At 46.1% G+C, this 22,500-nt stretch overlaps 1 protein-coding gene across 4 annotated transcripts in view; it reads left to right on the top strand.

Moving 5' to 3' along the window:
* The window catches only part of agap3 (ArfGAP with GTPase domain, ankyrin repeat and PH domain 3), a 202,928-nt gene that overhangs the window by 116,226 nt on the left and 64,202 nt on the right, over nucleotides 1-22,500 (top strand). For all 4 annotated transcript variants that reach the window (XM_066682583.1, XM_066682584.1, XM_066682581.1 and 1 more), the window contains 6 exons: nucleotides 3,583-3,668; nucleotides 8,249-8,390; nucleotides 9,653-9,787; nucleotides 12,711-12,838; nucleotides 14,760-14,915; nucleotides 20,186-20,269. In XM_066682583.1, the coding sequence (XP_066538680.1) occupies nucleotides 3,583-3,668; nucleotides 8,249-8,390; nucleotides 9,653-9,787; nucleotides 12,711-12,838; nucleotides 14,760-14,915; nucleotides 20,186-20,269 (731 nt within the window). The remainder of the gene's footprint in view (nucleotides 1-3,582; nucleotides 3,669-8,248; nucleotides 8,391-9,652; nucleotides 9,788-12,710; nucleotides 12,839-14,759; nucleotides 14,916-20,185; nucleotides 20,270-22,500) is intronic.

Here is a 22,500-nt window from a genome sequence, read left to right as displayed (position 1 = left end):
ATACGCTTCTCTTCCTCAGTTTCCAATCAGACCAAACGATAAAGGTGACGCGGTGGTGCTGCAGGTGGTGTCACTACCACACAGCTCCAGGGCCATGGCTGGGATCCTTTGTTGTGTTCTCCCTGTGTCTGTGTAGGTTTCCTCTCACAGTCCACACCTGTTGATAGGTGTTGTGACTGCGTGACATTATCCACAGTTGTGATTCTGTGTGATGCTCTGTGATGAACAGCCCTGCTTAGAAAATCCGGTTTTAGTGTGTTCCTTTAAATGATAATGAGCCGCTCGCTGTTCACCCCGACCCCGAGCGCACAGCAGTGAGGAGCGAGGAGCAGAAGCTCTGGTTTTTAGCCGTTTTCACTCTGTTCTCTTTCTTCTCCGTTCTCATCTTTTCCGTTTTTCTCTGCGTGGATTGTCTATTTTGCTGCATTTAACCTCGTCTTTGTGCACTCAGATAAACGCATGTCCAGCTCTGTGATTGGACAGACTCAGACGAGGGGGCGGGGCCATTCTAAAGTCTCTGCACCTGACAGAATCACAACGTCTCGTTTTATCCAGTATTTTCTGGCTCAGGCAGCACACAGAAAACTGACTGGGTGGTCTTGTTTCACAGTGTGTGGGTTGGTGGGCTCCAGATCCCCTTTAAAGGATCCTGAGTAAAACCGATGTGAGCAGAGTGTATCACTACACTCCTAATACACATCACACATGAGAGTGAATAAAATACCACCACATATTCTACCTCTGCTTTAGACGTGCTAAGAGACTTGGGCTCCTTTTGTACTGTTTGTGCGCATTATTTGAAGGGCATTTTTGCACGTCTTCAGCGGGGAGGCAGACTGAGCTGGAGTCTAGGCTTATGTTCGACCTGTGAAAGTGTTTACCAGCACTCGGTTTAACCTTCTCAGAGTCTTCTGAAGATCACGCCACGTATCGCCGAGCTGCACGGCCCAGCTTCTTCTTTTAATATTTGAGGAGAATTAAAGCTTGTATTTTTGTTCCTCTGAGTAGCAGTCATTTTGAATTCCTGCATTCCCGTGGCGCAGGGCTTAATGCCTGAGCTCACCCCTGAATATATTAGGTGTTCTTTAAAGCAATTTTGAAAGGGTTGATTAACAAGTGGCTTTAACATCGTTGTTGTTATTATCTATGGATTTCCCTCTGTGCCGGTGGAGCACCAATCAGTGGGGGGGGGTACTTGGAGTAGTTGCCATAGCAACAGAGGGTCAGGCTGGGATACAGGGCTGGGTTTTTTTGCTGTGTCGTGGTCTAAACCACTGGAGCGCATCATCAGCACTCAGATTTAGCAGAGGTTAAGCAGGGACACGGAGAACCTTCTGAGCTCCCAGACCCCACTGGTCCCTTCAGTGTTAAGTTGCATTAAAGAGGGCATATATTAAAGAAACCCATTGTTCGGTGCATGTGCACTTTAACGCAGAAGTGTGTGATTTTTGTAGAAATAGTTGCTTTGGAAAAACTACTGCTCTTACTTTTGTTGTCCTTCTAAAGCCACTCCTCTAGACCACTGTGTTTGGGTCACTCCACAACCCCTCCAAAACACAACGGCCGAATCTCAAATATCCCCCTCCACCCTGTGTAGTGCACAATGGCTGCCATAAATAGTGGTTTCTGAACTCAGGAAAGAGCAGATTTTAAATGCGGCGCCAGCAAAGAACACACAAATACAAACGCAGGCCCTTTTACCTGATCAGAGTGGCTCTGGACAGCCTTTAATTCGACAGTAATATCTCTCTGCAGAGCTGCAGTGTGTCTCTAGGGGGCGGCAGTGCGCTGCCCTTCGTTTTGGTTTGTAATAGCGAGTGTTCGGCTAATCCATGTCTGCCGTTTTAGGAAGGTTTCTGATGATTTTATGATACATTTACATAGTTATTGTTATATTTTAGGCTTTGGACATTAGTCATTTTTCACTGAATTTAACCTCAGAGTTGACAGTGGGCTTCACTGATCCAGGGGCTGTGTTTAGGGTGCAGGAACATAACTTTATGTCAAACAGCTTTAAACTGAGCAGAATACGAAGCTTTAGACTGAAACGGGTATGTAGGTATTCACAGGATTAATGTTACACACACTTTAGCTCCTGTGGTCTCATGGTTAGAGAAGCAGACCTGTTGTTGTTGGAGAAGGTCACTGGTTAGATCCCCTTCACTGGTAGGACAATTGGGGGCGGGGTGAATGAATGAACAGCACTGTCTCCTCCTTCAACATCCATGGCTGAGGTGAACATGAACAAGGCACCAGACCTTCAGTTGCACCCCAGGTGCTGCTCTGGGAGTGTGTGCTCGCAGGCCATAGTGCAGTAGTGTGTGTGTGTTATATTGGCAGTGATACCACATCCTATTTATGTGGCACCAAATACCAACAGCAAAAACCATCGCTGTCTATACGGCATTTTGACTCTCCTCCTCTGTGTACGGTGTGCACCACTGGCCTGAGACTGCTGGTGTAGAACTGCCTCCTGGTTTTAGTGCCAGTACATTGTAAAGGAAGACAACGATCCAGAGCGGGATGCCTTGCTTTGAGGGAGGCCTTGGTCTTGCTTCAGTTTGTCTCAGGGTTAGAGATCCAAATCTACAGCCGTGCCTTCTCCTCAGTCACTGATGACATGTTGAGACTTGGCCTCTCGGCGAGATGATAATTATCTGCTGTTATTAAGACGTTCTCTGCTTGGTACGGTACAGGATAGCAATTATGAGAAGACAAACAAAAGACGTCTGCGTTCAGAAACCTGCCTTCATACACCCTTTATGCTTTATTAAAGATTGGAAGATATTACATGATCATATTGTTCCATTTAAATATTAAAAGGGGACCTATTCACAGTTCTGTTTCTGTTTCACGAGCCCCACAGCAGCGTTCTCCTCCTGTCTCATTCAGAACGCCCGCTTTCAGCACCTGTTCCTTTAAATGATAATGAGCCGCTCGCTGTTCACCCCGACCCCGAGCGCACAGCAGTGAGGAGCGAGGAGCAGAAGCTCTGGTTTTTAGCCGTTTTCACTCTGTTCTCTTTCTTCTCCGTTTTTACTCAGTGCTCTTATTTCTCCGCGCTCGTTGTGTCTGTTTTGCTGAGTTTAACCTCGTCTTTGTGCTCTCACATAAACACGGGTCCAGCGCTGTGATTGGACAGACTCAAACGAGGTGGCGGGGCCATTCTAAAAACTGGTTCCTGCTCCTCGTAGCGAGTTTTTTTTTTCTAGGCGTCTGTGTTTTTCCAACAATTTATGACTGAGTGAGTGTGTGAAACTCTCCCTGTTTGTGTGATGACTGGGTGAGTGTGTGCAATTTTCCACAGCTGTAAGTGTGTGTGGCAGATGTTGATGTGATTATTGAATAATTATTAAAAGTTTGCAGTTTGTGTCTTGTCTTTGGACACCTCCTGTAGCACAAGGCTAAATCTGAATGGGTCCTGGTCTTATGCTTTTGCTGTAGTGTGTTAATAAATATAAAGGTGTGTAAATATGCCCTGGGTACCTTTTAAAGATGGGCTCCTCCACTGTCCTGCTCGTATCCAGTGTCTTTTCTGTTTTTTCCTGTGACTTTAACCAAGGCCTGTTCTCTCCGACACAGGAGGCCGCTTTAAGAAGGAAATTGTGGTGGATGGACAGAGCTATCTCCTGCTGATCAGAGACGAGGGAGGACCCCCTGAGCTTCAGGTAAGGGATATAATATGTGACAGGCTTCAATTACTAAATCACTACTGATACAGTGCTGTCCAAAGTCTAGGCCGCAGAGATTGAGATTTAAAAAGCTATTTATCTGAGCTACAAACAACAAATAACCCCCAACATTAGAATAAACCCAGTCACATTCCTCCAGTGTGATCCTCTGTGTGTGAATGTGTTTAACTTTGTCCGAGTCTCTCCTCGTGGAGTGTGTATTATTTGAGGTGATCATCCAGTGCCTAGTTTTAGTGGTGAATAAATAATGATTTGAAATAATGTGTGCTGTGGGTTTAACAAACTCATGTAAATCAAGGAGAAACCCACTCTCACCAACTACTTTACAGAAAAAAATTATCTTCTCGTTCTTATTTCTTTTATGTTATTATTATTATTTTAGTTTATTGTGATTATATATAACTTTACACCAGCCCCACACTCTCTGAGAAGCATTAGTTTAAATTTATATCATTACCTTAGGTGCCTAAGACTTGTGCACAGTGCTGTGTGTTGTCTCCAAAACAGTAACTTTACAGGAAAAGTAAAAAAACGTTATAATTCTCAGTGGAAGTCAATGTAAGTCGATGTAATTCAGAGTCATTTTGGAGCATTTCTATTGGTCCATTCGTCATGAAGTGTTCACACGGTGTGAAGGACAGCTGCTGTGTTCAAATGATGTAGTAAAGTAAACATCCACAGACGAGGAGACGGGGGTGTTTCCTTTGACAGCAACAAAATACTGAGTGTAATAATCACCTGATTATTATTATTATATTTTTAAATTATTATTATTTGGCCACTCTTAATACAGTTTAAATATATTCACATGCTCTGTGTCGTACAGTCATTTTAATATCTGATTATATATATTGTCATATTGTGTTACTGTTTTAGTGTCTTTTTTACAGTCAATATTATTGTTTGTGTTAGTGACATATATTTTTAATAAAATTTGATTGCTATGTGAAACGTTCAGCAACGTTTAAATAAAAAACACAAAATATAAAAAATGACCAGTGCTGCCCTCCCCTCTGTGTAGAATGGGTAGTGCTAAAAGTGGGTAATGCTTATGTCACTATTACCCTGACCAATCACAAGGCTACCATAGCCACGCCTCCTCTCTGAGGTGAAGAGACTGGTGAATTAAAGCTTGGGAGCCATCTTCGTGAGCGAACTATTTATCCAGCTGTTCACCAAGATGTTCTTCCTAACAGCTTAGAAGCTTAGCTGAATGTCCACTGAGTTTATTAAAGCACATAGACTCACAGCAGTCCTCCCAGGAAGACGTCAAGACTGGAACACTATGACTATCAAAGCAGTAAGATCAGCTGACAGCGAGCTAGGTGTGTATTTAAGTGTGTTGTTTTTAATTCTGCTGGAGAACGCAAGAAACCTACCAGTCCGTCGCCAACTGTGAGCCTGAGTTATTTGCTCCTGGAACTACTGAAGGAACCTTTGAACTCCTCGTCAGTAGGTTCCTACATGAACGGCTGTATAAGGCCAGTTCTACCCTCCTTTATTTATTTTATAGACACAGCTTCAAAATTACGAGGCTTAACTAATCTGTCGTAGGGAGATTAGAGACTCTGTTATTGCTACTCCAGGCTCAGCACTTCAGTAACTGCACTATGTATCTTTTGAAACCCACCCCTGAATTTCAGGGCAGAACAGTAACACAAACCTGGCTGAGACCCACCACAGCACTGTTCAGAATAAAGTGCGTATGGAAGATTGAGTGCCACATTTGTTTACTGCTTTGCAAAGAATGACAAGGCTGATGTAGCTAGTGTAGTCCACCATCTACTCTTAGATTCAGAAGCTTGTATTTGCCAAATGACATGCTGCCCCTGCGTGAGCTGTGAAACCCTAGAGCGAATACAAAATAACAAACTTCGTCAAAAGCAGCTATTTGCTAGGCCTTGGAGGTGGCTTTATCAGGAGGAATGCCATTAAAGGCTTGTAATTGCTCTCAGTGTTAAATGCTCTCAGCGAAAACGAGGGCATCTGAAAACTGCGGAAAATGCATTGCATTCAAATGACTGCTGGGAGATCCTCTCGCGCCAATCCCCGCACTCATTTGGAGACGAGCAGAATGCCCCTACCATGCCATGATTGATGTCTCTCGCTTGCTCGCTGTATCCATCCTATGGGGCCAGTCTCTGTGTGGCCCCTGTTCGCACAGCCTTTAACAGTCGTAATTACAGGCCGGTGGGGCTCCAGGCGGCTCCTGGCTTTGTGCTCGTTTCCTGTGCAGCCATGAGGGAGAAGCTGATGGAAACATTCCTAGTAGTGCTGCTCCTGGTGGAACCGTTGGAGATGGTTTGGAGTAGATGCGCTTCCATTTTGGTGACGAATGGGAAGATTAGCACTGAATTTACTCAGAAAGATGATGCAGTAGATAAAGACACGACCTAATGCATAAAGAAACGAGCAGAGATCCTCTGTTCACGTGGAATTATTAGAGTATGAGGGATGAAGAGCTGCCAACATCTTACTGGACCTCAGATCAGCTCTGAATTTACCTGAGAGCTGTATGTTCTTAATCCAACATGGAACTGAACGTTGGGGGCTACTGCTTAGCTTCCACCTGGGAAAAAGAGACCGGAGCCAATCCTCAAGCCACATGTAATAAGAAGGGGCTGCAGTAACATGACTCTCCTCAGTCTCTTCAGCCCTGAGCACTCACTGCTTTTCTCACTGAGAAACACCCAGCACTCTTGGGTTTAAAGAGTAACGGAGAGTTGAGGAGCGACTGAAGAATCGCAGCCTGTTTCATCAAAGTATGATTCAAACTGTTGTAATTGACTTCTTGATTTATAATAGTAATGGATTAAATAAAAATATCATTTGCCTCAGACCACAGTGCGACAGAATTTGGTCAGCCCAAAAGGAATGGTCTCGGTCCGGATCAAACTGAACCAAGGTGTGGTTTGTGAAGGGTTTGGGCATTCGACCAATCATAGGCAATGTAGACAAGAGACATGGATGTGACAAGGTGATTTACACACTGCCTTCACACCAAATAAACTTGTAAAACATTTTAATTCAGTTGTTAATTCGTTACTACAATAATACCATGGGAACTTCAGTGAAAACTGTGTCATCAGGGAACAGTGAACATCATTTTATTACATTTCTCAGTGGTTCTGTGTGTTTTACAGTTCAGAGTTGTTCCCGAAAAATAAAAGAACCCCTTTTTCCTTTTCTCCTTCAAGTGAAATTTACAAATAAAACAATGATTTTGAAAACATTTTTAAAAATGCATATTTTAAATAAAGTCCATAATGATTTTGTAGTTGTAGTTGATTTTACTGCTTTTCCACATCCAGCGATCTGATTGGCTCTTATTGCTGGAGGGCGGGACTTTATCCATATTCAGCATTATATGAAATTCAAGTGGTAATCATCCTCTTCTCATTAAAGTTTCTGGTTGTAACTCACACAACACCATCGTCCCGAAAGTGTCCCAAAAGAGCTTTGATCTCGTCCCTCGGGCTGTTTTTACTGACCCCAGGACAGCGGCGTCTGGACCCTGCCCTGATTGGCTGAGGAGCCTCACGTGTGATCTGCAGAAACACATGTGATTGGTCTGTGAGTTTCCTGGAGCGCTAAACCTGCACCGTAACGACTAGAAGAGTCACACCACTTCAAACACACACTCTGTTCACAATTAAACAGCTCTGAATAGTTTATCAGCTACAGGTCCAGGTCCAGATCGGACAGCGTCTGGATCCGAACTGGTAGCAGGCTCCGCTTATTCGTGCCCCCTGACATAGGGTATAGAAAATCACGCATCATTATCATTATCAGAAAAGAAACTCAGTAGCGTAGAAAGTAAGGTGCCGGTGTGATTTGGGAAACCTACCCCAGCACCATGAGTTCAGGCATTAAAGCAGGAACTGAAAATGTGAATAAAGAACTGGTAAATAAGTAGGGTAAGCATTGCAAATGTAAGCAATGTATATGACATACTTAAGATAAACCCTGAGCCACAGTTATGTAGTAGTAGAATACAGCAAGTAGTAGAAATCAATCTGTTCGTTCAGATACAGTGCCCTCTACAAACCAATCAATGTCTAGTTTGGGGAGTAGATGACAGGTCATAGGAAAGTTCTTTAGTCCTCTCACTGAACTGCAGTGTAGGACCAAGTCAGTCAAATCAGTGTTCAAGAGAAGAGAGAACCATCTTTAAAGCCTGGAGTTTGTTTTATCACAACAAGATAAGCTGAGAAAACGAACAGAATCACTCAGAAACAAACTCCCCCTTGGTTTCAGAGGTGATGCCGGACGAGCAGGTGTCCATGTTGTGTTTTACATGTCTACACACTCTCAAACGTCTTGTATTTACCACTGTGTCGTGAGTATTTTCCACCCCAAACTAACTGCTGCCTATTCGCTTAAATACAAAGTGACAGCAGGCCTCTCCCGGCCTAAAGAAGCGAGTGCTCAGATTGACGGTGCTGGATGGAGATGTCCAGGGCGGGAGAATTGGGAGTGACTGAACTGGACGAGGATTGAAAGCATGTTTATCCGCGGAGACGTGACGTCTCTCTTTGCTGCTTTTTGTTGTCCAGTTTGCTGCCTGGGTGGACGCTGTGGTGTTTGTCTTCAGCTTGGAGGATGAGATCAGTTTCCAGACGGTCTATAATTACTTCCTGCGGCTGTCCAGCTACAGGAACACAGCAGAGGTGCCCATGGTGTTGGTGGGGACGCAGGGTGAGTCACTTTCATTAAAACACTTGAAACACTGTAGCCTCTCATTTCTGTTCGACAAACAGCTGCCTCTAAACAGCGTCTTCTTTTATTAGTTTTACACACATCCGCCGTGACTCTTCCGCCGCTGCAGAGCAGTGTCCCCGGCCTTTGTCCCACACTTGGACATTAGGTTTTATTACGTAAATACAAGTACAGCAATTTTCTCTTATTATTCTAATAATACAGTGCGTTCTTTTACAAGAAAACAACAGTCTGCCCTTCATTAATTTAAAAGGATTAATTTGAAACGATTAAATGAATTAGTAAAATTCAAACAAACCTAAATATTAAATTACAGTGTGTCCACTCTTTGTCTTTATCCAAATAGATGTATCTTCTTTGGTGACATTCTTTCAGTTTTCCAAAGATCTCTCCAGGGCTATTTTAAGTTTATTCTTACCCTCTTTAATGAGAGCTGGCGATTACTGGTGCCAAGAGGCATCTTGGACCTCGGTAAAGCAGAGTGGGCAAGGTTTACTCTTATTAGAAGAAACTCTCTGTGAAATGATACAACCCACTCAGTTTTGTGACCTACCTAAGTCAGAAAACATGGGATAAAACGAGTCACTACATAGGCACCATGCACTTCAGGGTTGCCCCGCCCCCTCATCTGAGTGTGTCCAATCACAGCTCTGGACCCACGTTTATGTGAGAACAAGGTTAAACGCAGCAAAACAGACACAACGAGCACTGAGTAAAAACGGAGAAGAAAGAGAACAGAGTGAAAACGGCTAAAAACCAGAGCTTCTGCTCCTCGCTCCTCACTGCTGTGCGCTCGGGGTCGGGGTGAACAGCGAGCGGCTCATTATCATTTAAAGGAACAGATGCTGAAAGCGGGCGTTCTGAACAGGGGCTGTTTACACAGGGGGAGAACACTGCTGTGGGGCTCGTGTGGTTTGGACCAAAGCGGGTCACAGACGCTTCATTAAGAAACAGAACTATGTTCCACTGTGGAGAAATGAGAAATTAATTTAAAAAAATAATAATAATAAGTAAAATTATTGTATTTTAATTGAAAATGAGCACACAAGACCATTAATGAATTAGTGAAATGACAAAATCATTATCAGATTAGTTTTTACTGCTTGAAGGTCCCAGGTCTGCCACATCCAGGCCACTAGGTGTCAGTGTAATAGCTGTTTCATAAAATGGATCACATGAGAAAATGACTAATAGCTCTTTTAACAGTGTTTTTTATGAGTTGTCTGTTTTTTTCACCCAAGATGCAATCAGCGCCACCAACCCGCGGGTTATCGATGACGCTCGCGCCCGCAAACTGTCCAACGACCTGAAGCGCTCCACCTACTACGAGACCTGCTCCACCTACGGCCTCAACGTGGAGAGAGTCTTCCAGGACGGTGAGATGACTTGGTGTCTAGAGTATTGGGAGGGAATAGAAATTAATTTCAATCTGCGGTCACTGGTGAATTTTACTCTCCTCCAGACGTAGTGAGCTTATAAACAGAGCTTGTGCTCAGTGGCTGTTAATTAGAAACCTCTGTGTTGTAGCTCTCTCTGGGAAATCTCTCCTCGAGCCCTTTATTTTTGGTCAGTTTCTGATCCCAGATTTGTTCTTGTTTGGGATATTTGGGTTGTGAACCATTCGCAACCTCTTCTCAAATTCGGATGCTCCACCCAGAGAGCGCAAAAAGAGGTTGATTTACGTTTAATGCATGAAATAACCACTTTGGAGATTGATGTACATCGCCCTACACATTCCTAGAGAGACTTTGGTCACTCACATAGTCCAGGAGATAAAACACTACAGGATCCACCATGCACAGAGGTCAGTGGAAACCTGGGGAATACTGAACACACTCTGACTGGGGTTTAGGAAGTGGGAAATGTACATAGTTTTGTGTCAAATCAGTGTTGATGAGAACAGAAAGCCTGGATGATTTATTTTTTATTGTTACACTCATATGTCGCCTTTCTAGAAACCCAAGGGTGGTTTAGAATCTACACTCAATCCGCCCACACACTGGCGATCTGGTGGTTAGTGCTATTTGTTTCTTGATACTTAAAGCAAATGAACAGAAACTCTGTTTAAACTCTTCTTAGGAAAGTAGAAGTTGTTACTAGGACGAAAAACCGTTCTTAGATTTCATGGGAGATGTTGGACGAGCAGTGGTCCATGTTGTGTTTTCACTTGTCTGCATTGTCACATTTGAAGCCTTTTGGACAGCAATGTCCTGTGAGTATTATTTCCATCCGAAACGTACTGCAGAAGGCCTAGGTTTACAGAGCTCAGTTCTAGAATATCAGCCCATTCAGCATCAGGTTTCCTTCTCTACAGTAGGGTCTGATTTGGGTGCTCAGTTTGCTGTGTTAGACTCGTATTCTGGCTTTTGTTGTCGAACCATAAACACTATACTCTCATTCCTAGCCCCGAGCTCCGCCAGTTACTATTCCCTGCATTACTCACTACGTAGTGCATCGTTATTCAGAAGGCTAGTTTACTTTTTAGCAGTTTTATGCTACAGCTGTGTAGAAGCAGATGTATGCTGCATTGTCTAGACTCCAGGTGGCTGTCCTGAGCAGGCCATGGAGGAACTAAACCATTGCATATACCATATCTTTAGCTTTGGGTGGGAGTAGAACCTGTAGGACCTGTAGAGCCTAGGCATTACCCTGCAATTGCCCCAGAGCACATGGACCACCCCTGAAGCCTCTCCAGCGGCCCTGTAACTACAGTCATCAATTCACATCAATCCCCTGGAGTCTCTCAAAGCTGCTTTGAGTGAACGCATAATCTAAATGGCATAGTGTATAGTAATATTAATAATAATAGTATTAATAATACACTTCTCCACCATCAAAGCTCTGGCACCTGCTAGGCACAGATTTGGGATCAGTTTCACCTCTCGTATCCCTCGTAATTTGATGTAATGGCCAGGAAAGGGCTGATCCTCGCTGTCTATTGCTTAATGCCCACGGGCCTGTCTTTATATTAGCCGGGTGTAAAAACAACCAAAGTTTTTATTGCTGCGCATCGCCGCAGTGCGTTTCACTCGGAGCTGTCCAATCTTGTCGCGGTGGCTTCCTCTCCATGCGCTGTTTATTGCAGAGGTGGCAAAGCCCGCTGCTTAATTGCTTCCTCAGGCTGTGCTTGAAATAATTAAAAGGTGTGTTTTGTTATCTCTTCGACACTCCCGAGCGTTCAGACGGCAGTCTCCGCTCAGCGCACCCCCATTTTATTCTTCCTCGTTCCCTCCCTCCCGTTCCCTTCTGATTCCCCCCACCCTCTGATTCCTATTCCTCTACGAGATGGTGACGCAAAAGTAGTGCATTTGTCTCAGCTGTACACCATGTTTTAGCAGTAATTTGTCTTCCTCCTCGTCCTCGTCTTGTCTCTGTCCCTTTTCTGTCCCCTGCTTTCTCCCATGCGTCCCCCTGATACTTATGTAGTTCGGGCGTAATTCTGAGGGAGGCGACAGGCCGCTCTGTCTGTGTGATAAATGAGCTTCCAGCAAACCACTCACGTAATGAGGGTAGCGTCATGGGGCTCCTAGTTTTAAGGTGGCATTTACATAACTGCATATAACACAGAGCCCCTCACCAGCCCGTCCAGAGGAAGCCACAGGTTCGCTGAGCTTCCAGTGTGGCTGTTTTTCCCTCTCTAATAGGTAATGATGGTTAATTAGGGCGATCGTGCCGGAGGATTAGCCTCTTCAGGTCTGGAGCTTGACATGGCTTTGTGTTGTGCGTGTTACATTATAGGTTGCAAAGTCTGCTTAAAGAATGTGATCTGTGAGGTTAGGGTACCCTCTGGTGGATGCTTTTTTTCATAGTCGAACAGTTCCTAGAACTTATCCAGGGCCTGTTTTTCCAGGTGTTACAGGGAGTTCTAGCCAAACGTGAGCTTACGCAAAGGAGTCTGTTGCTGTAAAACCATATAGAACACGTTTATAATCACAGGCGATCCTCTTAGGGCCGTGAAGGGTGATGCTGCTGTGTGGAGTGGAATCGCAATATGGCGACTCACAGAGTGAGGTTTAATAGGCTTGTTGTAGCTGTCAGAGTTGGGTTTTCCACTCTTACTATCACCATGTGACATCAGAATGTGGACCAGTGAAGCAGGTGAGGCATTTCTGTTGTCACTAGTTTAATAGTTTGATGTAGAACAGGAGGCGACAGTGTATTACCATCATACCACTCAGCCCTAAAGAACCGTAAAGAACTTGAGAGACATGTAGATCTTCTGTAGTGGAGCTTTAAATGTTGGAGTTAATGCGTGTGTGTGTGTGTGTAACGACGCCTTCCCCTGCTGTGTGTCTGCAGTCGCTCAGAAGGTGGTGGCACTGAGGAAGAAGCAACAGCTGGCCATCGGGCCTTGCAAGTCCCTGCCCAACTCCCCGAGCCACTCGTCTGTCCCTGCTGCGGCCATCCCCTCCGTACACATCAACCAGGTGAGCCTAACATCTTCTGACCCTGGAGGCTAGATGGAACAGCCATGTACTAGTCTGTCCACTCAGCGGTCATCTCGACAGTGCCTCAGTGAATGAGGCAAGACGTAAGCCTCTTTCACACAGTATCAGGTCCAAAGATGTCCTGTAGTTCTCCTTACACACATGCAGCGCACAGAGGGAGATTTGAGGCATGGAACTGTGCCTCTGCAGTGCGTGCAGGAGATACTCCGGAACATTAGTGGCTCCATTCTCACATGTTCCCGGAGCCTTTACTGGGGGTGCATGTGTGAATGGGGCTGTATGCTTACACTGATTGGCTCATCTCCCCCTAAACATTTCAAGCAAGGACCCCTTACATCACCTCTGCTGTCTCGCTTTATTAAAACCTGCCAAAACATTATAACCCTACGCTCCAGCAGCTGTGAACACAACAGGATCATCTTTAACTGAGTGGAGGTTGGGAGTGGGGATGATAATGTATTGCTACATTGCTTGAAATTACTCTAAAGCCCCCTCCCACCCTCCACATTAATTCTGCTCCTGTGCTAAGGGTTCAAAATAGTGATTTACATTATATCAATATGTTATTTGCCGATATTAGATTGATTTTTTTGTTTATATCAGTCCAATACTGGAAATTTAGCTGATATTACATCTGATAGCTTAACACCTTCATTTTCTTGCGCATATGCACTGATAATTACAAAACTACGTCTTTTGTGTGGATGTTTTTCTCAGTTTCTGCAGAGAACAGTCTCTGGGATTAAAGTTCTACATCACTATGACAGATTTCATTTTTTTTTTTATTACAAGTTTTGGGTAAAAACGAATGTAAAATATCAGCAATGCTCAGTGCATTCACACAGATAGTGATGTAAACAACACACATACAAACACACACACACACACACACACACACACACACATACAGCATGTTAAATGACAGACAAATACTATCAACAACCACAGTGCAGTAGCCCTTATATAAAACACGTGTAAATAAATCTCAAGTCATTCAGCGTCTGAATTTATTACTGAAACATGATTAAAAATGATTACACTCACTCAAACACTCACACTCCTCTATCTCCCTCTTCTAAACAAACCCGGTGTTGCACTAATTAGCACCCCTCTACAAATCTTCCATGTGGAACCATCAGTGAATCTTTGATTGAGTATAAATGAACTACACCTGATAAACATAAAAGGTACATTCATTCATTGTCTGTAGCCCTTATCCAGTTCAGGGCGGCAGTAGGTCCGGAGCAGCGGGAACACACCCTGGAGGGGGCGCCAGTCCTTCACAGTGCGACACACACTCACAAATTCACTCACACACTCACACCTACTGATACTTTTGAGTCTCTAATCCACCTACCAACGTGTGTTTTTGGAGCGTGGGAGAAAACCCACGCAGACACAGGAAGAACACACCACACTCCTCACAGACAGTCACCTGGACGAAACCCACACAGACACAGGGAGAACACACCACACTCCTCACAGACAGTCACCCGGAGGAAACCCACGCAGACACAGGGAGAACACACCACACTCCTCACAGACAGTCACCCGGAGGAAACCCACGCAGACACAGGGAGAACACACCACACTCCTCACAGGGGAACAGATGTGTAAGATGATTAAATCAATCCTGAACAATCTCTCTCTCTCTCTTTTTTCTTTTTCTCTTAATCTTTTTCTCTCTTTTTCTTTAACTCTTTGCCTCTTTTTCTGCTTTCTCTTTCTTTGTCTGTCTCTATCTGCCTTTCTCTTTCTCTCCCTCTTTCTCCATCCATCCGTCTCTCTCTACTGCCTCTCTTTCTTTGTCTCATGCATTGTTGTTTCTTTCTCTCTCTCTCTCTCTCTCTCTCTCTCTCTGTCTCTTTCTCTCTCTCTCTCCACCTCTTTGTTCCTCCAGGCTGCCAACGGAGGGGGTGCATTCAGTGACTATTCCTCCTCCGTGCCCTCCACTCCCAGCATAAGTCAGCGGGAGATGCGCATCGAGACCATCGCCGCCTCCAACACGCCTACACCCATCCGCAAGCAGTCCAAGCGCCGCTCCAACATCTTCACAGTAAGTATGCGGCAGCTGATGCAGAGCACCACGCATTCGCACTACTGAGAGAGGGAGAGAGAGCAAGAGAGAGAGAGAGGGAGACAGAGAGAGACGGAGAGAATGCTCTTAACTGCAGGCCTTTACACAGCTCCACAGTCGCTCTCTGAGCAGCCGCTGAGGGCAGAAACGCTGTCTCTAGATCTGCAGTTAGAGCACACTCCTCTGTCCAGGCAGCGCTATATCAGCTTCCGACCACCTGAGGGAGCAGCTGACCTCAGTCTTACCAAAGCCCTCCTCTACCCACCCACCCGCAAAAGCACACAGCAAGCAAGCTTTCCACAGCGCCTCCATCAGGATGAGTAAGGACAGGCTAGAGCTGAGGATGTGAACCGAGGGAGAAGGCGAATGTTTAAGTGTCGCATCACGAAATGCTTTAATTCCTTCCTCCTTTTCCTGTCCCCGGAGCTTACGTTCCTTATTTTCTTTTCCTACGTAAATTTCTAAGCTTTACGCTAAGGGAGTAAACCCTACCTAGCTTCTGTTTTTCAGTCTCTCTGAAGTGAAATGTTGCATGTTGCTCTCCCTCTCCCCTCTCCCTTCTCCCTCCTCCCGGCTCCTCTTTTCTGAGAGAGCCTGAGTACATCTTTCAATTTTGCCCTCCCTTCATGTCACTGCGTCAACTCAACAAACCCCAAGCCCCTCCCCTCCCTTCTCTTCTCACTTTAACAGACGTTCGCCTAGCGAAGCTTCCCACCGGAGTGAGTGACAGGGGCAGAGCTACACATACTGTACTAGCACCACCACCACTATCCTCCACCCCCCTCATCCTCCAGCCTAACCAGACAAGACCACCAAACCCCGGCCCGTTCAGCCAACAGCTGCGAGTCTCTCTTACTCTATCAGACTCTGCATGGTCAGGTTAAGCCCCGTCCTCCCCCTCCCTCCTGCCCCTCCCTCTCCAATCAGAAGGGCCCCCCCCCCTGGAGGATGATTGGCAGCAGTGGCGGCTGTTGTGCTAGCTCCCCTTGTCCTGTTTCTCCCTCCCTCCCTGATAGGTAGTGTCTAACCCCCACCACCCGGGTCACCAGCCGCTGCCGCTGCGCGTGACGGAGCAGAAGCACGCCACTTACCCCGTCTGGGTGCCGGATTGGCCGAGCGAGCGGGAGTTCCAACTCATGACCTTCTGAAGACCCGCCGCCGGACAGGGGAGGGAGGGAGGGGTGGAGCAGAAGGAGGAGGAGGAGGAGGAGGAGGAGGAGGAGGATGGGGCTCAGAGAGAGAGAGAGAACGACAGGAATAGAGAGGTCTCCAAACTCAAAACTGAAAGAGAGTCCATCGACACAAGACCACCGGAGAAGACATAACCCTCACACACGTGAGAACACCACCCAGGGGAGACGGTCCACTCACCAGCCATCTTCACAGAACACCTCCGTCCTCAGTGTCCACCCGGAACCGGACGTCGCCCGGAGACGCTTCGCCACCTCATGGCTTTCGGCTGTGGGCTTTAAAGGGGGATGGCAGACTTTCCCTCTCACTCCCTGCCCATCCATTCCTCTGCACGGCTTTGGTTTTCCTTTTCATTCTTTTCGTTTGAATTTTACAAAGTCTTTTGTTTGGCTGTTCTTTCACAGCTGCACTTAAAGAGTGGCCTTACAGTCTCTTAGAGTACTTTTTGTATTAACGATTACCGATTAATGAAGAGCGCCTAAGCAGGATAGTGTACGTTATCATTCGTTATCAAACTTGTAAACAAGCGAATTTAGTCTTTTCTTGTTTAAACAACAACAAAAGCGAGAGCAGACAGTGTGTAATTATGCATCAGTTAGTTGCTACTCATGCGTCACATTGTCACACGGTCCTCTAGGTGGCGCTGTTTTAGCTTTGAAAGTGGCACGAACTGCTAAACAGGGGCAGGCTACGGCATGTGTTTCTTACGACTGAACACCGGCCTGCGGATGCATCCCTGAACCCTGTTAGCGTGAGGTTTTAGCGTTGGTTTTGAGGTGTGATGTAAAAGGCCTCGTACTCTCTGTTAGATGCTTCTGCCCATGTAAATAATCACAGGCTTAAAAGGGCAATACACTGGTTCAGAGAAGAGATGCATTCCTGTTACTCCTCCATTTCACACCAGGCCAGTTCTATTTGTCACCTGTGTGTGTGTGTGTGTGTGTGTGTGTATGTGTGTGTGTGTGTGTGTGTGCACGTGTGTGTGTGTAACAGGAATATAATCACATTGTGGGGACCAATACCTGTTTACACACTCACATTGTGGGGACTTGTCTTCCTTGTGGGGACCACCAGCTGGTCCCCACAATGTAACCATTACCGTTTAAGGGTTAGGGTTAATGTAGTAGAGAGTTAATGGTAAGTCTCCACAAAATGAAAGGAAGTCTGTGGAATGTCCCCATAATTCACAGAGAGAAGATTGAGTGTGTGTGTGTGTGTGTGTGTGTGTGTGTGTGTGTGTGTGTGTGTGTGTGTGTGTGTGTGTGTGTGTGTGCATGTTTCACCACTAGATGTCAACAGAGGACAGGAAACCAATAGTCACACAGTGCTTCCATGGTACTTAAGGAACCCCAACAATACGTTCCTCATTGGTACAACACGCTGTCGTCTGACCCCCCGCCGCGGTCTCGTGAGCGGTGATCTGTGTGAAATCCCATTCCTTCAGCTTCTTTGTTTATTCCTCTTCATCTTTCATCACCTCACCCCTGAAGCCAGCTCCCTCTGTCTCATCCTCTCATCTCACTGCCTCCCCGTCCCCTGCTCCCCTTCATGCGGTCCTTAAGAAAAAAAAAAAAACAGCACAGTCTGTGTCCCATCACCAAAGTGTTGAACTGTTTCTGTCGATATTTGCAGATTTCGTCTGTTTCCAACACTTCTCCAACTAAAAGGGCTCTCAAGCTGCTTCTGAATTAGACGAGCCCTTTGGCAGCATGACTGCAGCGGAGACCCTTGAGCATGGGATGGAGGGATGGGGTGGGGGGGGCTCTCCAAGTCTAACACACAATCACAATCACATACACACCACGTTAACCATGCTGCTTTACCCTTAGTACCCCACCTCCCCAAAACACTCCCCCTAGCTCCATGTGTGAGGCACCATTGCTTTTGTGGACATGGTACGGGCCAAGCTCTTGCTTAAGGATACGGCTGAGGATGTCAAACAAAACAAACAAACAAAAAAAAAAACACAAACAATGCCCGAACTGACATTCCTCGGAACTGGAGTGGTGTCGTTGGACTGTTTGAGGTTCTCCCCTTAAAGCTCAACCCTCAGCTTTGGACTACAGCCATCAACGCCCTCATTTTTCTCTCCTTTTGATCTCCCCTAACCCCCCCCCCCCCCCACCCTTAAAGCCTCCATCGGACTCTTTTCACCACCCACCTTTGAGGACTGAACTCTGACGTGACATCGCACTGCCTTTTTTTGCCAAAAGCGAGGACCCTAAAGACATGCCAAGACACTCTGTGTTTGTTCCGTTCCCTTTCCTTTTCTTTCCTTCTCTCTCTCTCTCTCTCTCTCTCTCTCTGCTCTCTTTCTCTTCGTCTGTTTTTTGACCCTGTTGTGTTTCGTCAGGAACAATATGATCGTGAACCTTAGCTCAGACAAACGCTTCACGCTCCTCTCCGAGAGCCACGAGCGCAGGCCGCCGGTGAGCGCAGGCCCCGCAGCGCCCGGGTTAACGAGGCCGCGGCTTTGTGAGACGCCTCGTACTCGCACGTGTGGCGCTCTGAAGCGGCATAGCAGCAGAATTCCGCATGATTTTGTGCCTCCACCAGGGTCGCATAGCTCGCTCGGTCAGGTCCGATGATGTGCCAGCTTTGACCGCTCCGACACGTCGTTACCTGCATTTTATAAAGCCGCTGAGCTTTGTTGACCCCGCTGCTGGGGCCTGTCTCCGCCTTGGCGCGTGCTCCCGGGGAGGGGCGTGAAGCTCCTTATGAAGGCCTTCATAAACCTAGAGAAGCGTAGGAGGGAATCACTGGTACGGCTCTGAAACACGAGCGCGTGGAAGTCCTGGATTGCACTGACGTGTTTGAATGTAGTGTCTCTGTTCCACGGTTCGACTGTGCTTTGGTTTTTATTTGATTTGTTTTTTTTATTTGAGTTCATTTATTAAACGTTTGCTCACGAAGCTGTGGAAGGACAAACTGTTACCGTGTCATTTTTAATGACCATGGAAATAATGGACACAAACAGACTGCCATTGATCTTGTAATGAAGTTTTTAACCATGGTATTCAATAGGAAGTATATTCTGTAGGTATCTGAGATTCTCTAAAAAAAACAGCGCCTCTGTTGTCCTCCGTTCCTTCGTCGGAACTGCAATGTGTGGCTCGGCCTGCTGATTCTTTCCAAGTGAACCTGTGACTTGATTTGTATGGTGTCTGTGTATGTATGTATGTATATATATATAAAAATATAAATATATATACATATATAAATAAAAAGAGAAATAAAATGTTGAAAACGAAATCCACAGGAGTGTGTGTGTTTAAAGTCATTGCCGCTGTCGATCTCTTATCCGTACGGTGGACGCCACCGTGTTCGTGTGCGTCTCCATTATGTCTTTGTTTTCTTTCCTTCTTTTACATTTGTTTTTACTTTTCTTTATTTCCTTTGTTTGTTTTTGGGGGTTTCTTTTTCCTGATTTGTGATCGATGAATAATTGAAGCTGCTTTTCCTTTCAGCCGCGACCTCACGCTGCGGACGACGATGCGATGAAATGTTGATCTTGCTTTGTGGATTGTCTGACCTCGATAAATGTCTAACCCTAACTTCTGCCGCCTTTCTGCCAACAGGGAGACGACGGGAGTAGAGTTCTTAACCCGTTCTTGTTTCCCTTTGAATTAACTTGTCTTCTTCCTCCCATTGTTTGCCTTTGACAATGCCTCTGGTTGCTTTGAATGCGGTTGTGACTAATGGCACTGTGGTTGGTAAAGCCTCATGCTGGAGGTCGTCTAAAGACGGAGTCATGACTCTTGGTGTTTGTACACTGGTCTGATCTGTGTGTGTGTGTGTGTTCGTGTCCCGGTCTGTCGTTGTTTAGCTTGTGTGTATATACTGCACGCTCAGTGTACTGCTGTCTGTCGCGCTGTTCGGCTTGTGCTTCCCTCTCCGGGCTCTTACCCTCCACCCCTCACACCGCAGCACACACACACAAACCACATCACCACTCACACACACACACACACACACACACCTCTTCCCGTTCACCCCCCACCCCCTGTGTGTCTGTGTGTTTGTTCCACTGACCGATTCGTTGTCTTGTTTCTTTACAGTCGCGGAAAGCCAGTGAGCAGGCAAAGAGCACAGACTGTAAAACAGACAGCATAGGCAGTGGGAGGGCCATTCCCATCAAGCAGGTAAGTCGTCTCACGCAGGTTGCGTCCTCTTACTGGTTTTTTCTGTACGCGGTAAGTACCCTGCTGCAGGATCAGGAGGTGGAAGCACTTCACTGTAGGTCATCTTTGGTATGACGACCCTCACACACCTGCATCAACATCTGTAAAGGTTCTCAAGCGGCAAGTGTCACTCTCCGAAGAGGTGAGGATGAGCAGCTTTATAAATGTTAATGTGGGTTCTTCAAGGTGAATGGAGATGTATTAACAGTGGCCTACAGTACAGTGTTCCCCAAGAGCGTGTGTGTGTACTAGGAATATATCACACTGTGGGCATCAATACCTGTTTATACACATTGTGGGGACTAGGGTTGAGGGAGGGGAATGCACACTGCCCACATCTGTCACATCAGCTGACAGACACCTGCGCTGGGTCGCACCGTGAGCAGAGAGAAGGTGGGACGGTTCAGAGCTGTAACACCCACCCACCCACAACAAGAAAACCAGAGCACCACACAGTGAGCTGCTAAAATACGGGTGAAGTGAATGCTAATGTAAACAAACACATTAGTGGACAGCACCGAGGTCAGTGCTCTATCTTCTGCAGACACTGTCTGTGCTTTGTTTGTTCCGTTCTATTCGTCACTACGCTCTCTGTAGAGGGCGGCTGAATTGACCTGGGGCTCGTTTGCACAGGATTGTAGTCATGAGGTCGCTTCGTGGCCACTAGGGGGCAGTGCAATACAAGTTAAAGCCTCGTTCAGAGGACGGTTCCCCAGCTGTCTCAGGATTATCTCAAAGTTTACCAACAGGGAACGGGGTAAACATTTACTGTACACCTGCCAGCTGCGGGGGCTCCTGATTAGAGGGGCACTTTAGCAGAGCGAGCTCTCCAGCAGCCTGCAGTCGCAGCACACGGCCTACAACATCAAACTCTGGAGTGAGTAGACGACGGATTCCTCTTGAAGGCAGATGTTCACACCTCACGTGAGAAGTTTATTAGACCTGAGTGTGAAGGAATAACTCACACAAAAGAAGGAGAGACAGCGGATACAATGAGACCACCGTTACACATACACAGTAAACAATACCCATAAAAAAGGCTCGCACCAGGGGATACGTACACAGGGATTATCAGGGCTAATGTGACAAGAGACACCTGTGAGGTAGGTCACGTGATCCCTAAAAGCTCACAGGTGTGGGGCGTGGCTACAGGACAAAGGCCAACCACGACACAGACAGATGTACGTCTGATTTTACATTTGTGTAAGGGGTAAAGCTGTGGAATAGTTGTGAGGAGGAAATGAAAACATGTAGCTCACTTTAATTATTCTTAAATAATAAGGTGATAATTAAATATAATTATTGTAATCTTTTGTGTTTGCTATTGTTATGGGGTTTGTATTGTTTAAATGTAGTGTGAGGGGGACAACAATGAGAATATGATAAATCAAGTGGACTACAATAAGCAAAGTTTCAGCAGAAACGTGTTCTGTCAATATTATTATCATTCATTAATTGTCTGTAGTCCTTATCCAGTTCAGGGCGGCAGTGTGTCCAAGGCAGGAACACACCCTGGAGGGGGCGCCAGTACTTACAGGGCGACACACACTCACACCTATTGATACTGTGTTTTTGGAGCGTGGGAGGACAGAGGAGCGCCCAGAGGAAACCCACACAGACACAGGGAGAACACACCACACTCCTCACAGACAGTCACCCAGAGGAAACCCACGTAGACACAGGGAGAACACACCACACTCCTCACAGACAGTCACCCAGAGGAAACCCACGTAGACACAGGGAGAACACACCACACTCCTCACAGACAGTCACCCGGAGGAAACACACGTAGACACAGGGAAACACACCACACTCCTCACAGACAGTCACCCGGAGGAAACCCACGCAGACACAGGGAGAACACACCACACTCCTCACAGACAGTCACCCGGAGGAAACCCACACAGACACAGAGAGAACACACCACACTCCTCACAGACAGTCACCCGTAGGAAACCCACGCAGACACAGAGAGAACACACCACACTCCTCACAGACAGTCACCCGGAGGAAACCCACGCAGACACAGGGAGAACACACCACCGTGCTGTCCTCAATATTATTAATTAAAAATATATATTATTAATATATGGCCTAATTTATAGTTACTTATGTCAAAGTGTGTTTAGGAAAATGACTACTCTCTCTACCAAGTGCTGTTAGATGTATCCGTTTGGAAATATCTCTTAAAT

Source organism: Hoplias malabaricus, chromosome 10, assembly GCF_029633855.1.
Source record: "Hoplias malabaricus isolate fHopMal1 chromosome 10, fHopMal1.hap1, whole genome shotgun sequence".
Lineage (NCBI taxonomy): Eukaryota > Metazoa > Chordata > Actinopteri > Characiformes > Erythrinidae > Hoplias > Hoplias malabaricus.
Note: the sequence above shows the minus strand (reverse complement) of the source record. Positions and strands in the feature narration are given on the sequence as shown.